General features: G+C 45.4%; 1 protein-coding gene across 1 annotated transcript in view; it reads left to right on the top strand.

Annotated features, from left to right (window-relative positions):
* TEX52 (testis expressed 52) overlaps positions 1-26,933 on the top strand; it is a 65,126-nt gene extending 38,193 nt beyond the window's left edge. The window contains exon 3 of the mRNA XM_069228160.1: positions 25,048-26,933. Within this exon, the coding sequence (XP_069084261.1) occupies positions 25,048-25,291 (244 nt within the window). The 3' untranslated portion in view covers positions 25,292-26,933. The remainder of the gene's footprint in view (positions 1-25,047) is intronic.
* Positions 26,934-27,292: the final 359 nt, after the last annotated feature.

Here is a 27,292-nt window from a genome sequence, read left to right as displayed (position 1 = left end):
GCGGCCTTGCAGATGTCGACCACAGGAACACCTCTGGCCAAGGCCGAAGTGGCCGACTTAGCTCTGGTGGAATGAGCTCTAATGCCCTCAGGAGGATCCTTCTTTGCCAAAGAGGAACAGATTTTAATGCAAAGAACAACCCACCTGGATAGTGTTCTCTTGTGGACTGCCTTTCCTCTCCTCTTGCCCACGTATCCAATAAACAGCTGATCCTCCAGCCTGAAATCCTTTGTTCTATCAATAAAGAAGCTCAACGCTCTCTTTGGGTCCAGACGGTGCAGTCTTTCTTCCTCTTTGGAAGGATGAGGCGGAGGATAGAACGTGGACAAAGTAATTGCCTGAGCCAAATGGAAGGGTGAAACAACCTTCGGGAGGAAAGCAGCCTTGGTCCTCAACACCACCTTATCCCCATAAAAAGTTGTATAAGGGGGCTTTACTGATAAGGCCTGCAACTCACTCACTCTCCTTGCTGATGTTATAGCTATCAGGAAGACTGTTTTTAAAACCAAATACCTTAAGGGGCAAGAATGCATAGGTTCAAAAGGGGACCCCATAAGGAAAGTCAGGACCAAGGACAAATCCCATTGCGGCATAACGAATGGCTTTGGAGGATATTTATTTAGAAGACCTTTCAGGAATCTGATAACAATAGGGGATTTAAATAAAGATGGTTGGTCTGGAAGACATATGAAGGCTGACAAGGCCGATAAATAACCCTTAATGGTAGCCACTGCACAACCTTTCTGCGCTAGAGACAGAGCAAAAGACAAAACGTCCGATAGATGAGAATGCAAAGGATCAATCTGCCTCTCTCCACACCACGCAACAAATTTAGACCATCTATTAGCGTAGATAGATTTAGTGGAGTGTCGCCTGGCCGCTAATATAACATCCACTACCTCAGGCGGGAGAGAGAAGGAACTCAGGTTGCCCCGTTCAATCTCCAGGCATGTAGGTGCAGACTCTGGAGGTTGGGGTGTAGAACCTGCCCCTGCGACTGCGAGAGGAGGTCTGCCCTGAAAGGGAGACGGAGCGGAGGGCACATTGAGAGTTGGAGAAGGTCGGAGTACCATACCCTCCTTGGCCAATCCGGAGCTATTAGGATGACTAGAGCCCGGTCCTGGCGAATCTTCCTCAATACTCGAGGAATCAAGGGTATGGGAGGAAACGCGTAAAGCAACTGGCCGCACCAGGTTATTTGAAACGCGTCCCCCAACGCTCCCTGCATCGGATACTGGAGGCTGCAGAACAACGGACAATGCGCGTTCTCTCGAGTGGCAAACAGATCTATCCGAGGAAACCCCCACCTCTGGAAGATTAAACGGACTTGATCTGGATGGAGACGCCACTCGTGGTCTGCCGAGAAATGGCGACTGAGACTGTCCGCACGCACGTTCAAGACTCCACTCCTCCCTGCTTGTTTATGTACCACATCGTGGTAGTATTGTCCGTTAGGACCTGTACCGACTGACCACGAAGGGAAGGGAGGAAGGCCTTGAGAGCCAGACGTACAGCCCGTAACTCTAACAGATTGATGTGAAACATCTGTTCCTCTGGAGACCAAAGACCTTTGATCTCCAGATCCCCCAGATGAGCTCCCCACCCTAGAGTGGAAGCATCCGTTATGACTGTGGCCACTGGTGGCGACTGTTGGAACGGCTTTCCTTGTGAAAGATTGTTGCTTGCAATCCACCACTTCAAATCCACAGCAGCATCTCTGGAGATCTTGACAGTACCCTCTAGATCCCCTTTGTGTTGAGACCACTGCCTTCGGAGGCACCACGGAAGAGCCCTCATGTGCCAGCGAGCATGCGTGACCAACAGAATGCAGGAGGCAAAAAGACCGAGCAGACGAAGGACCTTGAGGACTGGAACTACCGCTCCATTTTGAAACATTGGAACCAAATCCTGAATATCTTGAATCCGCTGAGGCGGAGGAAAGGCCCGACCCAATGTTGTATCCAGTACTGCCCCTATGAACAGGAGGCGCTGAGAGGGCTCTAGGTGAGATTTGGGCTCGTTCACCGAAAAACCCAGGTCGAACAACAACTGGGTTGTTGACTGCAGATGATGCGACACAAGCTCCGGGGACTTGGCTTTGATCAACCAGTCATCCAAGTAAGGGAATACTGCTATCCCCTTCCTTCTGAGTTCTGCCGCAACCACCGACATCACCTTCGTGAAGACTCGAGGTGCTGAAGTAAGACCAAACGGAAGGACCGCAAACTGATAGTGTTGCGATCCCACCACAAACCGGAGATACTTCCTGTGTGACTTGAGTATCGGGATATGAAAGTAAGCATCCTGCAAGTCGACAGACACCATCCAGTCTTCCTTGTTCAACGCCAAAAGCACCTGTGCTAGGGTCAGCATCTTGAATTTTTCCTGCTTGAGGAACCAATTCAAGATCCTCAGGTCCAGAATTGGTCTCAAACGACCATCCTTCTTGGGAATCAGGAAATACCTTGAGTAACATCCTCGACCCCTTTCCTGCTCTGGGACCAACTCCACCGCGCCCTTGGAAAGGAGGGCTTGTACCTCCTGTTCTAGCAACAGGAGGTGTTCTTCTGAACAATAAGAAGGGCGGGGCGGGATGAGGGGCGGGAACTCCAGAAAGGGAAGGTTGTAGCCTTTTCCCACAATACTGAGAACCCAAGTGTCCGTTGTAACAGTCTTCCATTTGGTGAGAAAATGCTGTAATCTTCCCCCTACAGGAGAGGAGTGAGTGGGAAATGGTGGAAGCCTAAGGCTGCTTCCGCTGCTGCACCCCGCCAGAGGATGAGGAAGAGGCAGAGTGCTGCTGAGAGGCTCCTCTGGTGCGGACCCTACCTCTCCCCCTGAAAGATCTATAGGGATGGGAAGAGGCAGGTTGCTGATATCTTCCCCGAAAGGAAGAGGAGGAAGAGCCACGCCCAAATCCACGAAACCTCCTGAAAAATCTGGAAGAGGCCGTGGAAGAAGGAGCTTGGAGCCCTAACGACTTAGCCGTGGCCCTGCTTTCCTTAAAACGTTCCAAGGCCGAATCAGCCTTGGCTCCAAACAGTTTGTCCCCATCAAACGGGAGATCCAACAATGTGGACTGTACATCTGCAGAAAAGCCCGAGTTACGGAGCCAGGCCTGTCTCCTTGCCACCACAGTTGTGCCCATTGCTCTGGCTACCGAGTCGGTGGTATCCAGTCCCGTCTGGATAATCTGTGTCGCAGCAGCCTGGGCATTTGAGACAAGATCCAAAAGACCCTGGGGAAGCTCTGTAAACGATGAGGAAATGTCATCCATCAGAGCATGAATATACCTCCCCAGGATACAGGTTGCATTGGTGGCTTTTAATGCCAGACTGCAGGACGAAAAAATCTTCTTCGACTGCGCCTCTAGCTTCTTTGAATCTCTGTCCCCAGGCACCGTCGGGAAAGAACCAGGCGCTGACTTAGATGAACAGGAGGCCTGCACCACCAAGCTCTCCGGCGTAGGGTGCCTAGATAGAAACCCAGGGTCAGTCGGAGCCGCCCGATACCTCCTGGCCACGGCTCTGTGAACTGCTGGGGAAGATACCGGCCTCTTCCACACCTCTAACACCGGATCCAGCAGAGCGTCATTAAATGGCAACAGAGGCTCCGCCGCAGCTGAGGCCGGATGTAGCACCTCTGTTAAAAGGTTTTGTTTAGCCTCCACCACCGGCAAAGGCAGGTCCAAAAAACTAGCTGCCTTCCGTACCACTGCATGAAAGGAAGCAGCCTCCTCAGTATATTCCCCCGGGGACGAAAGATCCCACTCAGGGGAAGTGTCCAACCCACTGGCCGACTCCAGTCCACGCAGCCCATCACCCGAGTCCTCTAGCTCTCCTTCCTCCAGGGCTCGTTGGTACTCCTGCTCTTCTAATACACGGAGAGCACGTCTCCTGGAATGAAGTCGTTGTTCAATACGCGGAGTCGACAATGCCTCCGCCGAAGTCGAAGATCGGCGCCGATCTTCAGAAGCCACCGACGCGCGTCCGGCGCCACAGGTAACTTCGGCGCCGACAAAAGAGCAGCTGAAGCAGATGGACCCACCGGAGTCACAGGCCGAAATCCCGACGTCGACATCGACGGGATGGAAATCCCCGGGGCCAATCCTTCTGAAGCCACCGGAGCGGCCACCGGCGCCGACACTGGCGCCGAGCCCACGTTCCCAAAAGGGAGAAAGGGCATAAAGGGTGCCGGCTGAAGAGGCGCAGGATCACCCAAAGAAAAGGCCAAAGGCCCAGCCGGAGCACCCCCTAGAGCCATCTGTTGGAAGATGGCATACATCGCATTCAAGAATGCGGAACTATCGGCTCCAGGGGTGGGAAAAGCCGGATACTGAGGTGCCTGTCTCGGAGGCGACCCCGACGCCGGCCTCGACGTCTGCGCCGGAGAAAACACCTGAGGCTCCAATACCTCAATCACCGACGCCTGTCCAGGTGAAGTTGGAGACGCCGGAGAGGGCAACGGCGTCGAAGGATGCGGCGTAACCGTGGGACTGATCTCCCATGTCCTTCGGCGCCGATCCGAAGACCTGGAACGAGTCTCCTTCGAATGACGCCGAGATTCTCTACGGCGCCGGGAGTCTCGATGACGCCGATGTCTTGGAGAAGAAGACTTCTTGTGATGCTTCTCCTTCGATTTAGCCATAAACAGCTTCGCCTCACGTTCCTTGAGGGCTTTTGGATTCATGTGCTGGCATGAATCACAAGTCGAGACGTCGTGGTCGGAGCTCAAACACCAAAGGCAATCGGAATGAGGATCCGTCACCGACATCTTGCCTCCACACTCACGACAAGGCTTAAATCCAGACTTTCTCTGCGACATTATTACCACAGCGAAAGACTACGCAGCAAAAATACACTGTAACCAAAAAAGTAACAGTTGCTCCCTCGAAGATAACCGTTTCGAATGCACGGAAAAAAGGGAACTGACGTCCGCACGTCGTCGAGGACCTCTTATTGCCTGTATGACGTCAGACGGCGTCGCGTGGGCTAGAGTGACGTCCTCGTCGACGTGCAGAGACTAGTAAGAAGATTTCCGTCGAATGCTGGCGCCATGGGAGTATTCATTAGGTGAGGAATCCACAGGTAGTTGTATCCATCAGAAATGGTAATATATGATGACAGGAAATTAACAACCTCTAACGAGAGTTTAAAAAAGAGATATAGGTAGGAGAGTAAAGAAAGATAAGTGAATCAAAGGAAGATGAATTGAAAAAATTATTATAAGAAGGTAAAGATGTTGTAATAAAATTTAGGTGCCTCAAAATGAGGAAGGAGATGTGAGGGCGAGTGAAAGTACGAGATAAGACCATCACCGTGCTCCGTGGAAACCAGGGTGAAGAGTAGTGCACATATTGTAAGTCGTGAGAGAAGAGAAAGTATAGGTGAGTGGGATCCTTAATATGAGAGATGGAGAATGAAGAACCGATGTGGAAATAAACAACTGATCTGCTTATTAATGTCTATAGCTGGCCAGAATGTGAGACAGACAAAAGGACCGAGTGAAAAAAAGCATGCCATTGGGATGAGGAAGGAACATACCAAGATTGTAGATGTAGGTAGTTCTCATGGAGAAAACTGGATAATTTCCAAAAATCCAAAAATGTTAATGTGGTAAATCTGGTAGAGAATGTACCATGTACTAATATAGTGGTGACAATTAGTTTCCAAGTAGGAAGTCTCTGAAATCATGGATATGATGTCAAGTAGAGAAAAAGGGCCATGATAAGCCAAGGATGAGCTGAAAAAAATATGTTGTTAACAAAACAAATTTGAAGGACAAAGTTATGTCTGTAAAAGTATTTTTATTTTTAAGCAAGGAGACAGTGTTATAGAATCAAGATGCTAATGGGACACAAAAAAATGTCTGAACAACGGGACGCTGTAACAGTAATGGTTATGGAGTCGTAGAATACCTATGAATATCCGCAAAGGGAGAGGTAGTCAGGTGAATGATTAAAAAATATGACATATCTCCTAACAAATATGTAAAAAGGAGTGGATGATTGGTGAACTGTCGCATTAACGTGGGCGCGCATGGGCAAAAGTGCTGGGCACAATATGGAAAACGAAAGATAATCTAATAAAGTTGCCAACATTTATTCAAAAAGAAAAGTTGCGGCAGACGAACTCATGCTAGGGCCAAACAAATAGTAAAAACGGAAGCCAGATTACTGTGGCGTCCAGGAGTTTTAGAAAGTTTTTAGGCTGAGGCAGTGGTTGTGGAGAAAAGGAATGAATATGAAATTTTAGTATTGGCGATCTGCAAATGGAGGGTATGTGGCGGTATATATAGTGCGAAAAAGGTGGATTAAATCCATGCAGGACAGAATAAACAACTAACAAACGTCCCCAACCCACAGGAAAATAAACCGCAGAAAAAAACGCGGTAGGCCCGTATGTAAAAAATTACTCTCTATCTCAACGGAGTCCTTGAATTAAAGACGCTTACCTCAAGGATGTCGGTTCACGCGACAGGAAAGTACGAGTGAAAGTAGTGCATAAAGCTTACGAAGCCGTCCTATTTGTAGTCCCAGAGAAATAGAGAAGGGATAGTGAGTGAAGAGGAGCAAGTAGAGAGATAGACTGTGGGTGCCATATTGGAATGGCTAAGTTTCGGTTAGAACATTTGATATAGTGATCATGGGCCATGTAGTATTAGTACTTAGTGCTGGAAACAGACATTGTGGTGATTATATAAAGTAGATTTATGTAAAGGTTAGGTAGAAGTGCCTATCCAAACAAAAGGAGCAAGAAGTGAATAGAGTATTAATGGTACAGTTATAATATGTTATACAGAGATCAAACTTATAAAGTGTGTACGGATATTATATTGTATCATGCAGCACAACAATATACTGAAATGGTCGTCACATAAAGAATCCAACATGGGTTGATTAATAAAACGTCATCGACTAAAGTTTATACAAGCGATATGGAGAGGTGCCTATCAAAACAGCAGGAGCAAAAAGTAAACATAGTTCTATTGATATAGTTATGTTATGGATTAGGGAGACCAAACATATAATGTGTATACAGAGTATGTGGATGTTCTCTTGTATCATACAGCGCAACAAAATGTTGAAATGGTCAGTACGTTAAATATCCAGTATGGGTTGATTGTCAAAGCATCCTGGAAGAGAGATTCAGTATTGTGAGCATGTGTGGTGAATCATAGAAATACATGTAAGTCCTTCTCTATGTTAAGGCCCTCCTCCACAGCCCTAAGTTTGATGATACAGCTGCTTTCGAGACACCTTAGGATCGAGGTCTTATTACCACCCCTAGCTAGATTGCTAACTGTGTCAATTCCATGTACAGTAATACCCAGGATTTCTCATTGTCCATGGGTACTATTGGAGTGTGTCGCAAAAGAGTAGTTCGTACTGTTGGAACGGATGGCCCTAATGTGTTCTTGAATCCTCTCTTTTAGTGGTCTGATAGTACTCCCCACATAGATGTGCCCACATATGCATATAATGCAATAAACCACAACGTTGGTGTTGCAGTTGATGAACTTACAAATTCTATGTGTAACAGGTGTGTTGTACTGAAAGTCAAGTAATTTATCGCATTTGTAAGAACCGTATGGCGGTTTGGGTAACCACGTGTTGTTAATTTCTGGTGGTATGAAGCTGTGGCAGAGATGATCTCGTAATGTGCGACCTCTACTATATGTAATACTGGGTTTTTCAGTCAGGCCCTTATGTAGAGTATTGTCAGCTAAGAGGAAGGACCAATGTTTCTGCACAATTCTATGTATCTGAGTACTCAAGGCGTTGTGTGTCATAATTAGAGACAGTTTGTTGTGAGTCCTATCTTTTTGTGGTGTGGTTTGGAGATCTCCTCATTTCATTTTCTTGATCCTATTACTAGCCTGTTGAAGAGTGTTGGAGTGGTAGCCTCTCTGTTTAAAACGTTGTTCCATATGGTGGAGTTCTTTCAGGAAAGCATCATCCTCACTGTAGTTCCGTCTAATTCTTGTGCTTTCGCCAAAGGGAATGGCTCTGATCTGTGAGCTTGGATGGGAGCTAGTGGCATGTAGGAGTGCATTACAAGCAGTGGGTTTCTTAAAAAGCTTAGAGCAGACTCTATTGTGTTTGATATATAGTGTTAAGTCCAAGAAATTAACTGCTGATGTGCTAAAATCATGAGAAAAAATTATATTGTATGTGTTTGAATTGAGATGTTGGAAGAAAAGCTTTAGGGAATGTGTATCCCCAGACCAGAAAAGGAGGATGTCGTCAATGTATCTGCCCCAATACAAGATGTGTTGTGTCAGTTCAGATGGACAATTTTTCCAGAGTTGCATTTTCTCAAAGCACCACATGTATAGATTGGCAAAAGATGGTGAAAATTTGGCCCCCATGGCAACCCCTTGTATCTGACAATACCAATTACCATTGTGTAGGAAGATGTTGTTATCTAGAACAGTGCGGATGAAATCCATCAGCATGTTGGAATGTTCTAGTAGGGTGGCTTCACATGTATCTAGATAGTGTTGAATAGCAATCAGTCCTTCTGTCCTGGGAATGCTTGTGTAAAGTGAGGCGACATCCAAAGTCACTAGTTGGTGGCCCTCTGTCCATTCAAAATCATTCATCTTGCAAAGAAGATCCTTCGTGCCTTTTGTGTATGAGGGTAAGTTGTGTACAAATGGTTGTAGAAAGATATTGATGTACTCAGATAATTTCTCAGTAGGTGAGCCTATTCCAGAAATTATGGGTCTACCAGGGGTGAACACTCCTGTTTTGTGTATTTTGGGTAGTATATAGATACAAGGTGATATTGGCGCAGGATTGTAGATGTATCGGTACTCCATGTCTGTAATGAGATAGATATCGTGCCAGAGTTGTGGTTTTTGTTATACTTACATGTTGACTTCCCCCATGGGGTTGTGACTTAGTTTCTGATAAGCAGTAACGTCTTGGAGTTGTCGATCTATTTCTTTAAGGTAGTCAGGTTTATTCATAAGAACAATGTTGCCCCCTTTGTCTGCTTCCTTGATGATGATGTCTTGTAATTGTGTCAGTGAGTGTAGTGCCTGTCTTTCTTCTTTAGTGATGTTATGCTTAATGGTGTTATGACCTGTGTGGCATTGATCTTCCAAACGATATAAATCAGCAATGACTCCTATATTTTTAAAAGAATAACATGACTTAAATTGTAAAGCACTAGTGTGGGTTTAAACCCTGGCTACCATTATACTGTAGATGTTTTCCATAAAGCTCCACAGATCTCACTGCTGAAATAAAATCCAGGCACAGCATTTTCGTAAGCACACTGGTACTGATTTAGTGTTTGGTGGATGGGCTACTCCATCACAACGGTGACGGATATCCCTGCAAAATCTATAATCCCATAAAAATAATGGAATTTAGATTTCAGTGGACAGGGCGTCCATCACCGTTGTGTCGAAGTATACCAATCGCCAATATCTAAATCAGGCCCTTTTTAGAACTTTTGTTTTTCATGTCAATTCAGGAGGTTTCAGTTTAGTTTATGGTAAAGGTGGGGCCCTTACAGTCAATGTTTCTTAGTAAAGCAACCTCAGAAAGGAACATTTATCTTACCCAGAATCCACTTGCAAATCTGGATGTTTACATCTTAGTGTAAGGCAAGGAGTGCCTTCAAAGGCAAGAGACGGGGGTGTTTGTATGTTTTTGCCTTAATTTAGAAGGCTAAAAAAGGAGCTCAAAAATCAATTTCATATTTCTTAAGAGAAGGTTGTTAGAGTGCTTTCTATTTGTTACTTGCACTAAAACTCTCAGAGGCATCAAAATATTTTATAATAATGGGAGAAATGTTGTTATAGGAAGGCTATAATAGACCAAGCGTTAAATATTGCCAAATTACACATTAGGTAAAGCCGTACGCAGCACGTATTCCTTTGAATCCCAGATTAGGAAAGCCAAGGATAAATTCAGAAAAGGTCAGTATTCCGTATATTTATGTGTAAGAGTGATGGCCTGCTCATGCCCCAGAGTCTATCTTTAGCTCACTTAACAAATCTTCGACCACTTGAACCTGATCGAAAGACAAGTGGTTGAGATTTTGCTCCTGGATAATTTAAATTTGGTGGGTTACGCAGTGACCGAAATAAGTGAATAGGTGAGGGAGATTTAGGGGCAAAAAAGGATAATTATCCCCTTTCAGAACTTTGCCAGTGCCATTGCATGTTGCAATGCTTCAATTGATTCAACCTGCTCTCCCCTTTCTTTAATATATTTTTGTATTCTTTGACCGCATTCATTGGCTTGTCATCTTACAGCTATGTGGCTGATATTCTCCTTCAAGTAAATTTATCCAATCAATCTGAATTTATAAAGCACACCAAAACACCCCTGAGGGTGAGCTGATATGTCCATTCGATTAGCCAGGTCTTCAGTCCTTTCCTGAATTCCCTGAGGAATAAGGTGGTCCTGAGGTGCAGGCAAAGGCCTTTCCAAGCTTTGGCTGCCAGGTGTGAGAAGGAGTGGCCCCTACTGTTACCTTGGCGGATCCAGGAGGTGTCTGCGGGGAAGAGGGAGACAGATCGAAGGTGTCTGGTCGGTAGGTGGAAGGTCAAGCGTTTGTTGATGTATGCTGGTCCTTTGATTCAGAATGCACAAATACTCTGAAAAAATGGCAGACATCAGCTACTGGATCTAGTCCGCCCAAAATGAATCATACAACACAAAATTTCATGAGTGAATTACAAAGAATTTCAATTGTTTTGTGAGGCTTTCCGGGCTTCCTCATTTTATATTTTCGAGCAGTCCTCCTAGTGTGTAAGTTTAAGACGTGATTTATGAATCAAGTATCAAATCACACGTGATTTACGAATTGCAGTGTGCAGCTACTGTGGTTTTTAACTGCAAATGCACAGTTGTAGCTAATCTGCAAGAGAATGTCTTATTTACTTCGAAACTGATTTGGGTTTTGGGAAAAATGAATAGAGCAACCAAAATATACTCTATAGTCTCGTGAGAGTGGATTTCTAACCACAATTAAAAGACATTTTGGCTTTATGGATTGGTTTGCAACACGGAAATGTGGAGTCCTACTTAATTTGACGATTCACGCACTCTGCATTTAAAAAAAAGATGTCGCCCGAAATTCAAATAAAATAAAATGTTAATGGCAATGCTTTGAGTGTTATTACTCGTTGTCATTATTGTCTTTGACAAAGAGACCTGTTATGCGTCAGAAGACAGATTACAGTGACACTGCCCATTCTTTATTGTAAGTGATTTATACAAACGTAAAATAAAAAAAAATGAAAACAATGTAATTAAATGATCGCTTAAGTTGAAATATAGATATTCCCGAAATACAAGATTGTAGGCACAGGGCATCCTTGCATTCGTACCCCTGCCTTTACAGCTGACATAATTTACCCTGAGGGATAGCCTCATAGTATACCCAGTTGCTGTATACAGTTCACATACAATAATGTATTTACACAGAGTATACCCCCTGTGATGTGCTATTGTACTACTCATTTGATCGTTAATTTACAAACACCGAAAACAGGATGTTTTGACAATGGTGCGCCAATGTATATCACGAAGTGCATTGTACGCCATATTTCAGTTCTAATTTATGCGTGACCCCATTGATTTCCCCTCCAACCCATGCAAGCACCTCCTCACGGGATGATGTCAGACAAACCAGAGGTGCCGAGTTAAGATTGTGTTACATTTGAATTTCCAATTTTTTACACTTTTTTTCAAAAATTAGTGAGCTGTCCAATGTCCTCCAAGAAACTCTTGTGCAAGCTTCAACTCTCTCTGGGGAAAGAGGGAACAAATTAAGATTAGTGGGACGTAGTTTATTAAACCTGTTACAAGGATTTTTATAAAACATTTAAAAAGCATTTTAAAACTCCAGATCATCACATATACCTTACAAAATCAGCAGTTTTAGCATTGTGCAAAACAAACATAGCCAAGTTAGTTAATACCCTATATTTTTCTGGTTTTCTGAAGAATGGAGAGGAGATGTATAGTACTGTCTGGAGCTCCTACCAGTTAGGCATAATGCAAGGTACTTAGGGCCTTGTTTAGATGTGGGCGGTTAGGCTTTCCTCCAACAGGGCGTTGGAGTATTTACTCCGTTGCTCTGGTGAATATCTCAAATACAAATCTAGACATATCCATCGGGACGACAGGCATTTCTAGCATTCACAGGAACCCCTGTCAAAGCGATTCCCGTGAATGTATTGTAACTTTGATGTATAGCTCTGTCACACATGACGTAGCCATATGGCAAATTTATAAAGTTTTTTTTTCCCCATAAACAAACTCCCAAAGTGGGATTTGGGGGTTGAGCATTATGTTGGCAGAAAGAGTACTCCGTCGCGATGGGGTACCCTTTCCACAACATCAAGCCCTTAGTCATAATTTGTATAATTAATTATTTAATTTTGCTTACCTTTACTTACTGAGTGTTTTTGACAAATCCAAGTAAAAACAATTACATGAAGTAGCTCTGTTTTATTTATTTGGGAGAACTGTACAAGGCACTTCGTTTCTTTACACAGCTTTATTCATTTACCTATCAAAACAGTGTCAAACATTGCCTTGTACATTATTCTATTTCTTCATTAGACATCTGTGATAACACAATAGTCCGTTTTGGGACCTATGAACTATCCATCCATCAGAAAATATAACAGCAGTAAGTCATCAACATCAGAAATGGGAGCAGGGAGATGGCTCTTCCTCCTGCCATGAGTCATCTGATGCTGTGCAGATATCCATATCACCCCCCTCGCCCTTCGATGTCCCTCACCATCTCTTCTGCTGAGACAGTGGGCCTGATCCTCCTGGCTAGCACAGATTGCTGGTCTTCCTGGCCCTCCATAGATGTTACCACCCACTCTCCTGGCTGCATGCTTCCTTCATGTGGCTAGTGGTGGGGCTGCTACCTGTATGCCTCTGTAGCTGGTGAAAGAACAGGGAAGTGACATTTCATATCACCACCCATACCCAACACACACATGCAGCCCTGGTCAATATATCCAATTTTGAATCACATCTTTGTCTCAACACTTCCTTTCCAGAAGTTCTACGGACGTACATCCACGTGTGTGGCTTGAGACATGTCACAGCTGTTTATGGTACTGAACGAAAAGGAGTACACAAGGTGTGTGGGGAAGGGATACACAACAAACTGTTGAACATGAGTAGCCCCCACGCATGTATCACTGACTCGTGACACTGTACTTATTTGCCAATATACATGTGATATATGGTTTTCCAATGAATGCTTGCATACATTAATTTCTCATTAGAGTTCCTCTCTATAACAGCCATGCCTGGATGAGAGAACTGCTCCCACTTAGCCGGTGTGTAGTAACCACAAGTGGATTTGAAGAGAATCTCAAGTTTCATGCCTCCACCCACTGCCATCTCATTAACAATGGGACTTTTAATAGCTGAGCGAGGCCCAGGATCCTAAGTCTGGCTTCGGCACCCAGAGGGCACAGTGCAAGGAGTATGTGGTGTCACTGAGAGCTAACTAACAGGCCTCGGCCGTCTCGCAATCCCAGGCACGCCTAAAAGATGCGCAAAGTTGAAATACAGGCCAGTTATGATATATTACAGTAATTCATTAACAGCTCGACGTTATTGTGCAGGCCATACTGCATGACGTTTGTGAAACGAGAGAGTATCCCTGGCTTGACAATGCTGACTGCAGCTGTTAGTCCCTACGCCATGTGCTCCTTGGGATGTATTGTGGTCTACACCGTTTATACTATACTTTCGAAAATTTACTCAGTTTGTCAGCATAAAGTACTACCATCGTTTAGACTATGATTTATGACGTGGCAAAGGGCTGATGCAAGATTACAAGCTGTGGATTGATGTTTCCCAGCAAGCCACCAGCCTGTTCTTGGAAGCCACTGGCGCTTTTACTCATTGCAGAAAGCGAACTATGCTATTCGTCTGCAAAGCCAAACCACTGACTTGGTTTTTTGCACCAGGCTCTTGCATGCAGTGTATGCCACTAGCATGGCGTAACACAAAATGATGGATGTAGTGAAGGCCTTTGGAGCCTTGAAATGAATACACAGGCACTGCTTATGGTTTGCTAACTCACAGGGGACTGCGTCAGCGCAGCCCTGTCTTTATTTTTATACTCCTTCTCGGTGCCCCGCCTGAACGTGCAGAGCACGCTTGCAAAATATAGGAGAGCCCGGATGGCTCGACAGTTAGCTCTCTACATCCCTCCCATGTTTTACTCCACACAGAAGAGACGTATTTATAAATATAACATAGCCAAAACCACACAACAGACGCCAAAGATGGAGCGAGAAAACAAGGATAAAGAAAGGAAAGAAATAAGAGACAACCCAGGACCATGAGCTACAAATATAACCAAAAATGTTCATCTGACCACAGGACATGTCCTCATATCACCGACATCACCAGTGCTCAGTCTGTAGAGGATGGTACTGAATTACAGTTCACACCGGGTCTACTATACAGACAAAATCCTTTAGCTGACTGTTGGGAGCAGGATTAGGGCGTAAGTTATATCTTGTACTTCTAGCGAGCACACCCCCATGTCCAGGATCATCACATGGCAGGACTCGCGCAGCAGGCAATGCCACAGGGACACTCACAGTCTCTTCGTTTCTGCTCGGCGACACACCCGTCATTTCCTCCATCTCTCCTTCCTCCTCCACAGGGACGAAGACTCCAGCTTTACGGAAATGCAACACATTTCTCGTAACCCTTTGTCTTCCCCGGGCCGCCGTTATCACTGCCCCCTGAATACCAATGACTTCCCAGACTTCGGGTTCAAAAGGTGTTCGGAACTTCCCTCCTCCCCTCCGATTTTTCACTACCACTCAATCACCTTCTCGGAACTCTCTGTTTTGTTTGCCGTTTTTCGCTGGCCTTCTGATTAGTAACCTCCCAACGCCTCTGAGTGGCTTTCACATCCAACACAGGTGGTTTCCAGCGTGGGCCAGCTGGGATACAGTCATGTGGAGAGACTTTAAACATCAAAGCTGCTGGTGCACACCCAGTGGTGCTATGGGGTGTCTGGCGGTAAGCACTCAAGAACTGTTGTAGACACTGCTCACCTTCCTCTCTTTGCTCCACTCCTATCCTGAGGGCTCTATTTAAAGTTCTCATAAACCTTTCAACATTGCCATTCGCCTGAGGCCAATACGACATGATCTTGCATTGACGAATAGCCAAACCATCAAGGTAATAGCGAAATTCTTGCCCTTGAAACGGGGGCCCATTGTCTGTCCTGATCTCCTCAGGGATCCCAAATAACGCAAATGTCTTTTGGAGAACTGGCCGCACATTTTCAAATGCCGTAGATGATTTGACCTCCACCACAGGAAACTTGGTATATGAGTCCATCAGAACAACTGTCAGCCGCCCATCCGGAAAACTTCCAAAGTCCATGCTGACCTTCGCCCACGGTTTCAGAGTGGCAGGTTCTGTGACTATCGGAGAACTGGGCGATTCCACAGACGTGATGATACAGGAGTGACACTTCCCCACCATCTCATCAACTTGATTATCCATGCCAGGGAACCACACTTTGGCACGCAGCCTCGCCTTTGTTTTTGCAGCACCTTGATGCCCCTGATGGGCTAGCTCTATCACTCGAGCCCATAGGCACTGAGGAAGCACGATCCTCCTTCCCCTCAGGACCAGTCCTGTATTATCGTTGGACAACTCATCACGCACCTTCCACATACCTTGCATAGTCATCTTATGTTCTTGGCTAGACACCTTCGTCTTCTCTAGGAAGTGTTTCCATTTCCTGTGACCTAACGCATCATTAACCTGCTTCAGTACTATATCATCCTTGGTAGCATTCACAATGTCTGTGATGATAAGAGCGTTGGGCCATGCGGACTGCACAACCATACTGACAAAGACTTCAGTGCTTTCTTCATCCTGATCTAGGTGAGAATCAAACGTTTTCGGGGATGGGTGTCGAGACAGGTAATCCACTGGGTTATTTACCCCTGGGCGATAAATAACCGAGAATTTATACGGTTGAAGTAGAACAGTCCATCGTTCCTTTTAGAGGAAGGGGCTCCCGTCCTCCATAATTGTATATCTTGGTGGCAGTTGGGGTGAGAGACGGTGTGGGAGTTAGCTGTTGAAACAGGGTCTCATCCATGACATTAACTGACGCCCCTGTTTCAATGAGTACTGATGTTAACGTGCCGTTGACTTGTACCTTGCTCATCGGAGGCGGTCTCTTCTTTTGTTGCCTCCCACCAGTGAATGAGATCACAAAAATGTCCTCATCCTCGTCTTCTTCAAAGACGGGTGCATTAGATGCTGTACTATCTCCCAACTCTTCAGTCTTCTTGGTTACACTTCGGACGTTAGCGTCCTTTCCCTTTTGATCCCCTTGCTTATTCTTCCGGACCAGCACACTCTTGCAAAATGATTACCTTTGCCACAACAATTGTAAGATTTTCCTTTTGCAGGGCATCCCATTGAAGCCTTGTGTTCATACCCGCAGCTCCCACAGACACATTCACCGGGCCTAAAAGGGTTTGGTCGTTGTCCTGGCATTTGGTGAGCTTGAATGGCATCTACCTGCTCTTCTTTCACCTGGAGTGGACGTGTTGACGAAACAGCTGCCAACGACTGACCTCGCACTGCCGCCATGGCATCTGCCCGGACCACCGACAGTTCGTGAGAGCGTGCAAGAATTAGAATTTCGTCGAGGGTGATACATTGCTGTCGCAGAATGAGCTTTCGTCGCTCGTTGGACCGGCACCCCTGGATAATCTGAGCTCTGATCTCTTCCTGCTGGTTGAGACCTGTACACGAACTTGCTAACTTTCTTAATCGTGCATAAAACATGTCCATTGACTCAATCTCCGTCTGTTGCGCCTGTCGCAGTTTGAAACGCTCATAGTCTGAGTTCAACTGGGGATCAAAGTGCCTGTTTAGAGCCGTTACAGCCGCATCAAAGTCAGATTTGTCCCCAGTGTCTGGGAGTGAATCAAACAACTCTTGTAACTCATCTCCGCCCATCAGCAACATTAGTGACCTGCGCACCGCTCCATCCGTTTCCCTGGTGGCACAGAAATAGATGTCTAGTCGATTTAACCATAGGTGCCATCTTGGTGCCGCTGTGGCCGGATCAATCAGTTGGCTGAATGGGGGCAACGTTGTGACGGAGGAATGAACACTGTTATTTATCTGTGCCGGGAGTTGGGGATTTCCTTGTGGTGGTGGCGCATTTTCTTGTTGTGGCGCACTCATGTTGTTACTTTAAATGTATACTTTCTCAAAGGCTACAGCTCTTGTGTGTGTCTTATGTTTAACACTGTTTCTCCGCCTTTTATTTAATTCTTTTTTTTCCCTCTCTGTTTGTAATACTTTATAGGCTTCACATCCTTTTTATTTCAATGTATTATTTTCTTTTATGGAATCCCTTTTTTTTCTCTTATAAAGTCTTGTTTCCCCTTTTATATATTTTTTCTTCTCCTTTTTGTTTATTAAATAGGAGGGACACACCCCTCAGCTGCCGTCAACCTTTTACACAATCTGAGCCTCGTTTCACTACGAGCGCGCTCAGTAGTTTCTACTTCCTGGGCCTCCTTTGCCCTACGAGCGTGCCCGGCGTGCTGTGTTGCCTTTCCCCGGCAACAGGCGCCTGGCCTCGTAGAACGCTCCTCTTCCGCCCCATGGCGTTCCCTGGTGTGCACAGGGCGGAGCTCACCTTACGAAGGAGGAATCCTTTTCTCCAGTCCAGCAGCCCGCATGCACAGACTCCAACGCCCTCGCCGCCTGTTTTGCAGAGGCACAGCAGCCGCACAGCCAAACGAGGACAGGAGTCTTTGGCGCCTACGCCGCCCTTGCTGTTCAGGTGGGGCAGCGCCACGGACCAGCGCAGACCACCACCGCAGGACACCGCGCAGCCCTTCCGATCGAAGGTGAGACGGAAACGCTGAGAATGCTCAGCTTGTCGAGGACAGCGGGAGGGGAACAGGGTTCACTCACACCGCCACATGCGTCGTCATCGTGGCGCTCTTCCCCTTTTTGTTTTCTTCACGTGTTGAGCAGCGTTATAGAGCCACGCGGGTAGCTTTTTTTTTCCGTTTACATCCCGCTTGTCGCCAATGTAGTGAAGGCCTTTGGAGCCTTGAAATGAAAACACAGGCACTGCTTATGGTTTGCTAACTCACAGGGGACTGCGTCAGCGCAGCCCCGTCTTTATTTTTATACTCCTTCTCGGTGCCCCGCCTGAACGTGCGGAGCACGCTTACAAAATATAGGAGAGCCCGGATGGCTCTCCGGTTAGCTCTCTACATCGGGGTCCCGTGGCAGAATGTAATGAGGGGCCCCTGTGTCTCCCGTATCTCACAGATACTCCTTGATCTTGGGCTGAATGGGGCCCCATGAAGGGTTGGGCGGACACTGAAGGGTTTGGTCCCACCGTACGAACCCCTGTGCCACAGGGGCCTGTGTTACACCTCCTGGCCCAGGTTCATCTTATTTGATCCACTCATGTAGCTGGCATTTTGTTTCTTTTGTCTTTAATCCGATTACGTTACAGGAGAGGACCACGTTTACACTGGCTCACCTGTGGATGCCTCTGTTATATGATAGTTTTCACCTGGTGCTGACATCAAAAGATGAACGAGATCCTTATATACTGAATGGATTTAATCTCAATACCATCCTACTTCTGCTTAACGTTGCTCTTGATAGTATGTTATATTAAATGGTTGGTTATAACAAGTTTTGTCTTAAATCTATGAAAGCCAGTAGTAAATGGTTTACCGCTGTACTTCGGGAGCAAAAACTGAAAGTCCATAGGAGAGAACATAAGTGGAGATTGCATCATGAGTGTGATGATGATAGCTCTTTGTCTGTGCCTCTGCAGAAACAGTAATCTTTTTAAGTAATGCTAAAATAACTCTTATGCAAGGATTCTCTCTGCTCCCAACACTGCTATGTAACTGCTGGATATACACATGCAGCAGACACCTTAAAGATCATTGCTTCTTCCACCAAAGACATTATGACCCTTTATGTCCAAAGTGCTATTCATAGGACATGACATTGAGCAGCATATATCATATTCTCTTCCAGTACACTTTCTTTCTCTATCAAGAGGATTTCTTAACCATCCTCCAAGAAATGTGAATCTCTATCACTGGACTGCTTCAATAAATTGATGGTGATTAAAATGGAATGAATAAATATTTCTGGTTCACCTACATAACCTAATATTTCCCAAACAGTAAGGCACCAAAGCGTCTTATCTACTCACTCATGAGGATTGTCCCATTTATGTTAGTGGGGTTGGTATGTGTGTGTGGAGGTTTATGTGATAGAGTGCTGTGAAGTGTGAGGCTAGTGGGGTCTGCAGAATGATGAGGCTGGGTGGGAGCACCTCCTGGTGCCTCAGTAACATGCACTGTTGACTTGTGATACAGTGCACCAGGAGTGTACTGTTGGAAAAGACCTTGGTAGATCTTCCAGCCGGGTCGAACATCATCGGCCTCTACGTTGGCAGAATTTGCAGTTTACATTTTAATCTGACCAACTTTATGCTTCAACATCCACTTAGATAATATGTTATCCGGGTGCAGTGAGTGGTTCCATGCCGTGCTATACCTCCATCTACTCCTAGCTTTTTCTCCAACAGCACAGTACATCCTGGATCTTGTAATTTTGTTCTTGCTGTCATTATGTGATTCAGATTCCAAATATGCAAACTTGTTTGGAAAAGTAACACCTAGCTGTACATGCTACACATAGTGGAGGGTACATGCCAGTTATAACTCCGTACCTCAAAGTGTGCGTGGAAAAATTAACTTGTGTTTTGATGGTTGTATATCTAGTTAAACATCATAGTCCTGCTAAGTGGCTGATAGAATGCAGAATATGACATGCAAGCGTGTTGTGAGGTGCCATAAATGCTGACACAGGTAATCTCCACATGTCATAATGGGGCACATGGTACACCCTATTTATAGTAATCGAGACCCACTTTTTAGAACTGACCTTTGGATTTTGGAATTCAGGAAAAGAATGATGGCTCCTGAAAGCCCCTCCTGTCCACTCAAGGCCCCTTTGCCCTGGTATAACTAGGAATCATTTGTTTTGGGCAAAGCCTATGTCCGAGTTCAGTATATCAAACTGATGCAGTATTGTCCAACACGGAACAGACTGATATTACACACTACTTGTAGAGTACAGGGTTGCTCCTACTGTTATCCAAGTACTTTGAGTGTGGCTTCAAGAACCTGAGTATACATGTAATGACTCCTCAGGCTCAGCCTGTGCAGTACTGAACCTCTCTTGTGGTACTGCAACAAGCCAGCAGGAGATGCAGAAAGAGGCTCAATTATATCACTCAATTATATCAGTGTGTGCGGTTGTCACAAAACACATAGCAGGGGGTCACATTTGATGTGCATACTTTTACCAATGTATGTATCCAACCAAGCGATGTCACTGGCGCCATGCTCCTAGCACATTTTCCCTGCTGCTGGTACTCACCAAGCAGAGACATGCTGCCATAGCTTCCAACCTGCAACTGTTAAGAGGCAGGAGATGAGTTTGTAGAATTTTGTAATTTTGTAGCAGGGAACCTAGGGTACACACGCTGGACGCGTTCCCTGGCATTGCAGACTGCCTGTACATTGGTGGTGTTCTGTGTTAATGATTACGATACTGATGTTGAAAGGGTGAGATTACCTATAGTTCGACATGTCTGAAGTCCGGCACACTGAGCTCACGCAGGAAATCTGCTGTATCGTAAAACCACTGAGCCACATGTCGCCGGTTTGCAATTGTCTGTGATGGACATATTTGCTGAGACATGACAGCATTGTCCATGTGATGCCACTTGTCATCTTACCTGAGCTATATGCCAGAAAGTGGAGGCGCCAATAACATGGGCATGGTCAGGATTTGCTTGGGAGAGGGCAGTTGGCGATATGAGCTCAGCCTCCTGATTAGGGACCACGTGACTGATCCTCTTATGCACCTCTTTCTCAGCCAATCGTCTCTCTTCCCTTATCGTCTCATCCGTCAGGTCTTGATATCTTGGCAAAGGAGTTTGTATTCTGCATCTGTGGTGGACGACAGTTGCAAATAGACTGGTACAAAATTGTTATTGGCTGTCATAAGAAGTTGATTCAAGTATCGTGCTTGAGTTGTGAATGTTGGTATGTTTTCGTTGGTAGTAATTTAACGTTTTTTTCGACTACACGTCTTCCATTCAGGTTCATCATTTTTAAATAACGCATGTTGGAATTCAAGATGGTTTGGTATGAATGTGTTATGTTTTGTGTAGTTGTTTGAGTTGCATCGTTTGCATTTACGTGTGGTGTAGGTTGATTTCCATGAAGACTGATAGGCGTTGTAGGAAATTACCATCTTGCCTGGCATGTTACCCCCATATTTCACTGTATATATGTTGTTTTAGTCTATGTGTCACTGGGACCCTGCCAGGCAGGGCCCCAGTGCTCATAAGAATGTGCCCTGTATGTGTTCCCTGTGTGATGCCTAACTGTCTCACTGAGGCCCTGCTAACCAGAACCTCAGTGGTTATGCTCTCTCTGCTTTCCAAATTTGTCACTAACAGGCTAGTGACTAAATTTACCAATTTACATTGGCATACTGGTACACCCATATATTCCCTTGTATATGGTACTGAGCCACCCAGGGTATTGGGGTTCCAGGAAATCCCTATGGGCTGCAGCATTTCTTTTGCCACCCATAGGGAGCTCTGACAATTCTTACACAGGCCTGCCACTGCAGCCTGCGTGAACTAACGTCCACGTTATTTCACAGCCATTTACCACTGCACATAAGTAACTTATAAGTCACCTAAATGTCTAACCTTCACCTGGTGAAGGAGGGTGGGTGCAAAGTTACTTAGTGTGTGGGCACCCTGGCACTAGCCAAGGTGCCCCCACATTGTTCAGGGCAAATTCCCCAGACTTTGTGAGTGCGGGGACACCATTACACGCGTACACTATACATAGGTCACTACCTACGTATAGCGTCACAATGGTAACTTCGAACATGGCCATGTAACATGTCTAAGATCATGGAATTGTCCCCTCAATACCATCCTGGTATTGGGGGGACAATTCCATGATCCCCCGGGTCTCTAGCACAGAACCCGGGTACTGCCAAACTGTCTTTCCGGGGTTTCCACTGCAGCTAATGCCAACCCCTCAGACAGGTGTCTGCCCTCCTAGGGTCCAGGTAGCCCTGGCCCAGGAAGGCAGAACAAAGGATTTCCTCTGAGAGGGTGTTACACCCTCTCCCTTTGGAAATAGGTATGAAGGGCTGGGGAGGAGTAGCCTCCCCCAGCCTCTGGAAAATGCTTTGATGGGCACAGATGGTGCCCATCTCTGCATAAGCCAGTCTACACCAGTTCAGGGATCCCCCAGCCTTGCTCTTGCGCGAAACTGGACAAAGGAAAGGGGAGTGACCACTCCCCTGACCAATACCTCCCAGGGGAGATGCCCAGAGCTCCTCCAGGGTGTCCCAGATCTCTGCCATCTTGGAAACAGAGGTGTTGGGGGCATACTGGACTGCTCTGAGTGGCCAGTGCCAGCAGGTGACGTCAGAGGCTCCTTCTGATAGGCTCTTACCTCTCTTGGTAGCCAATCCTCCTTCCTTGGTAGCCAAACCTCCTTTTCTGGTTATTTTGGGTCTCTGCTTTGGGGAATTGTTCAGATAACGAATGCAAGAGCTCACCAGAGTTCCTCTGCATCTCCCTCTTCACCTTCTACCAAGGATCGACCGCTGACTGCTCCAGGACGCCTGCAAAACCGCAACACAGTAGCAAGATGACTACCAGCAACATTGTAGCGCCTAATCCTGCTGCCTTTCTCGACTGTTTCCTGGTGGTGCATGCACTGGGGGTAGCCTGCCTTCACCCTGCACCAGAAGCTCTGAAGAAATCTCCTGTGGGTCCACGGAACCTTCCCCCTGCTAACGCAGACACCAAAAGACTGCATCACTGGTCCTCTGGGTCCTCTCTCATCCTGACGAGCGTGGTCACTGGAACACAGCAACTCTGTCCAAGTGACTCCCACAGTCCAGTGACTCTTCAGTCCAAGTTTGGTGGAGGTAAGTCCTTGCCTCTCCACGCTAGACTGCAAAGCTGTGTACCGTGTGATTTGCAGCTGCTCCGGCTCCTGTGCACTCTTCCAGGATTTCCTTCATGCACAGCCAAGCCTGGGTCCCCAGCACTCCATCCTGCAGTGCACAACCTTCTGAGTTGTCCTCCGGTGTCATGGGACTCCCTTTTGTGACTTCGCATGGACTCCGGTTCACTTTTCTTCTAAGTGCCTGTTGGGGTACTTCTGCGGGTGCTGTCTACTTCTGTGAGGGCTCTCTGAGTTGCTGAGTGCCCCCTCTGTCTACTCCTCCAAAAGGCGACATCCTGGTCCTTCATGGTCCTCAGCAGCACCCAAAAACCTCTACCGCGACCCTTGCAGCTAGGAAGGCTTGTTTGCGGTCTTTCTGCGTGGGAACACCTCTGCAAGCTTCATTGCGACGTTAGACATCCGTCTTCCAAAGGAGAAGTCCCTAGTCCTCTTCTTTCTTGTAGAACTCCAAGCTTCTTCCAACTGGTGGCAGCTTCCTTGCACCTTCATCTGGGGTTTCCTGGGCTCCTGCCCCCCCTGGACACTGTCGCGACTATTGGACTTGGTCCCCTTGTCTTACAGGTACTCAGGTCCGGAAATCCATTGTCAGTGCACTGCTGGTGTGTGTTCTTCCTGCAGAATCCCCCTATCACGACTTCTGTGCTCTCTGGGGGTAGTAGGTGTACTTTACTCCTACTTTTCAGGGTCCTGGGTTGGGGTATTTTTCTAACCCTCACTGTTTTCTTATAGTCCCAGCGACCCTCTACAAGCTCACATAGGTCTGGGGTCCATTTGTGGTTCGTATTCCACTTTTGGAGTATATGGTTTGTGTTGCCCCTATACCTATGTGCTCCTATTGCAACCTATTGTAATTCTACACTGTTTGCATTACTTTTCTAGCTCTTACTTACCTAATTTTGGTTTGTGTACATATAACTTGTGTATAGTACTTACCTTCTTACTGAGGGTACTCACTGAGATACTTTTGGCATATTGTCATAAAAATAAAGTACCTTTATTTTTTGTAACTCTGTGTATTGTGTTTTCTTATGATATTGTGCATATGATATAAGTGGTATAGTAGGAACTTTACATGTCTCCTAGTTCAGCCTAAGCTGCTTTGCCATAGCTATCTTCTATCAGCCTAAGCTGCTAGAAACACCTCTTCTACACTAATAAGGGATAATTTGACCTGGCACAAGGTGTAAGTACCTCTGGTGCCCACTACAAGCCAGGCCAGCCTCCTACAGGCGTGGATTGTACTAGCTGGAATTTGTGAAGTACACGAGCGAATGTGCATATCAAGTTTTGTGAATTTGCACTCTTTAATAACTTGTGAGTTGTGTGCTGTAATTGGCATTGTGTTCCCTGAGTCACTCTTTTGTGACTTCCTTGCATCTCACACTTCTAGTGACCCACTCTTTGGACGCTCCTATTTTTTTGCCCCAATTGTAAATTTGTAACAATGCAAAATATGCAGTTGTGATGATATTTCCATAGTCAGACGTCTATTTTCTGTTGTTTGTCTGAAACATTTTTTTCAAATTCTATATATTGTTCCCTGAAGAAAAATACATTTTCATAACTAAATAAGGATATTTAAATAATTTATTTGTAATCTTTCGTCACCAAACAGCTCTCTTCACCACGATATTAATAAACTATGTATGATTATTTACTTGTATTTTAACGGTATGATTATTAGGTATAATGGCATTTGTATGCGCATACTGCCTTTGGCACTATAACAGGTGTTATTACCTAAGTAATTGGCGCTCACTTTATTGACCTCGTGTGGATTCTCTTTTCCCACTGAGCCCTGCCAGGGTTCTGGTTTGTGGCTTCAGTTTACTTAGAGATCTGAATATCACTCACACTAAGCTACTGGTCTATGTTACACACACCATTTAACTCTGAGTTCTGTTTCTTCTTGTACAGATACCCCATAAGAGGATCTCTTAAGAAGCAGCCAATGGGTTCTTCCAGAGGGACCAGCGATGATAGTTTGCACGCAGCCTCTCATCAGCACTTGAAGCCAACGAGGCTCACCCTAGAAGAGAACAACCTCATGTATCAGCAACTCTTGACAAGATACCATGAAATAGTTACACCGCGCAGTGAAGCACCACACTGCAACAGCAGAATGACCACAGAGTGGAACATGTGGGGATATAGTAACTAGAGGCACATCATCACAGAACAAGCATCGCCGCAGCTTTGCTCTCTAGTTGGCATGATACTCTGCTTGGCCACCCAGCGCTGAACACAGTAATATGAAAAAAGTGCTGTGAGCTCTTTTTGACATGGTGTGTTTCCACACCACTGAATCATTTGATATTTGTGATCATCTTCCCCTTTCCTTTACAAAATCTTATCGTAGGAATACCACATCTCTTCAAGGTTCTTCCCTCAAAAAACACACACAAAGTAAAAACTGTCTTTGGAATAACTTGGGGTGTCACTGGAGCAACTTGAAGCATGGCATCATCACCAGTATTTTACCACCTTCATCTGGTTCATTACAGTGTTTAGAATGCAACTAAGACACATCCTGGAATATCACAAACGTTGTACTATTTGGACAACCATCTTTTGTCCCTTCACTCCTGGATCCTCCAACTTTGACTGTTTGACAGTAATTACATTTTTAACCCATTCCACACTCGACAGACAACTTAGCGGTGGTCTCTTCTCCAGACAGCCATTTCACCCAGTCCACAAAAATCCCTAGATCCTTTCTTGAGAGGAAGTGAACGTGTGTGTTTGTTTATTGTATGGCAAGTGGGGAACATACAACTGAGTTGAGGTTGTATCCTTCTGTGGTTGTTACCTGATAGAATGCTCATGATCAGCATACCTAGTGGTTTATTTTGTTCTGTCAGCATTGGTCTTTTTTAGGATTTTTTAGAGATGATCAGATTGGATCTCGATGGCTCCAAAATAATTTTTGGTTTTATATGATTACAGAAACGTAATGGCGTTAACTTATGTCATTATTGTTCAGAATTCACTTTTGAATTGAGTATGTGGTGGAATAATATACCCATCATTGTTTCACATCTGTGAAATTGTGGTACTATTGCTACTTTTGCTCATTTTAGAGGTATTAATATTTATATAGCACCTACTAACGTAGGGGGTCTGAAAGAGCTGACCACCAAGGAAGCTGTAGCATTAATGAGAGCAAGATGCCTAGTTGGAAGAAAGTAGCATAAATTATAAAAAGGACTGGCAAAACCAACAGATTTAGCCTTTGGGATCTGTTGGCTTTGCCAATGATTTTAGCCAGACTGTGATGCACTAATGTGCAGTATGGTCCTTTGGGATCTGCTGTCTTTGCCAATGGTTTAGCCAGGCTACACAGTATTCCTGATGCTGTGCAGCACTGCTAATAAGCAGGAATAAAACAACCTACGTGACTGGATATGTCATTTTATAGGCATGCCCACCAAGAATGCGTGCACCTATAAAAGGACCTGCACATTTTGTTTTGCTTTTTTCCTTATACAAAGTGTGGAAGGGAAGAATGCAGGTGGTTGGAAGCAACTTGCAGAGTGGAATCACAGAGGGCAGAGAAGCAACATGGAGAATGTGCAGAAGGACCAGGAGATGCGCTGTGGGAAGAAACACTGAGGGTGGGAGGAAGCTACACAGAGGGGCCAGGGAGGCAAGCAACAGACATAGAATAAAATGGAGGTGGATGAAAGTGCAAGAACAAGAGAGCTCAATGTGGAATTAAAGTACAGGGGAGAGCGACTCGAAGGGGCAAGCGGGCTGCATGTGAAAGCACACACATATATATATATATATATATATATATATATATATATATATATATATATATATATATGCGGCTTGAAGGACCAAGTTGTGGAAAATTACATTTTTCTAATGTTATGCAAAGAAATGCTCTGGGAAAAGTGGGAAAACAGAGAACCGGGGAAAGCATGCACTCTCATGGAGTGCTTTTAGAAAAAGAAAAAAAATCTATTGTAAAGCAGGCATTTGTAGTAGAATAAATGGGGCCTGTCAGGCAAATGGTGAACAGGTTATGCTCCACAGGAGGGACAAAGAATAGATGGACGGGCTAATACAATTAAAATCATTGAGCAGAGAACAAGAAAATAAGAGTGACAAGAAGCCAATAAAAGCAATGGGCATGCTTTCCAGATCAGCTATAGAT

The sequence above is a fragment of the Pleurodeles waltl genome, chromosome 4_1 (assembly GCF_031143425.1).
Source record: "Pleurodeles waltl isolate 20211129_DDA chromosome 4_1, aPleWal1.hap1.20221129, whole genome shotgun sequence".
Classification (NCBI taxonomy): Eukaryota; Metazoa; Chordata; class Amphibia; order Caudata; family Salamandridae; genus Pleurodeles; species Pleurodeles waltl.
Note: the sequence above shows the minus strand (reverse complement) of the source record. Positions and strands in the feature narration are given on the sequence as shown.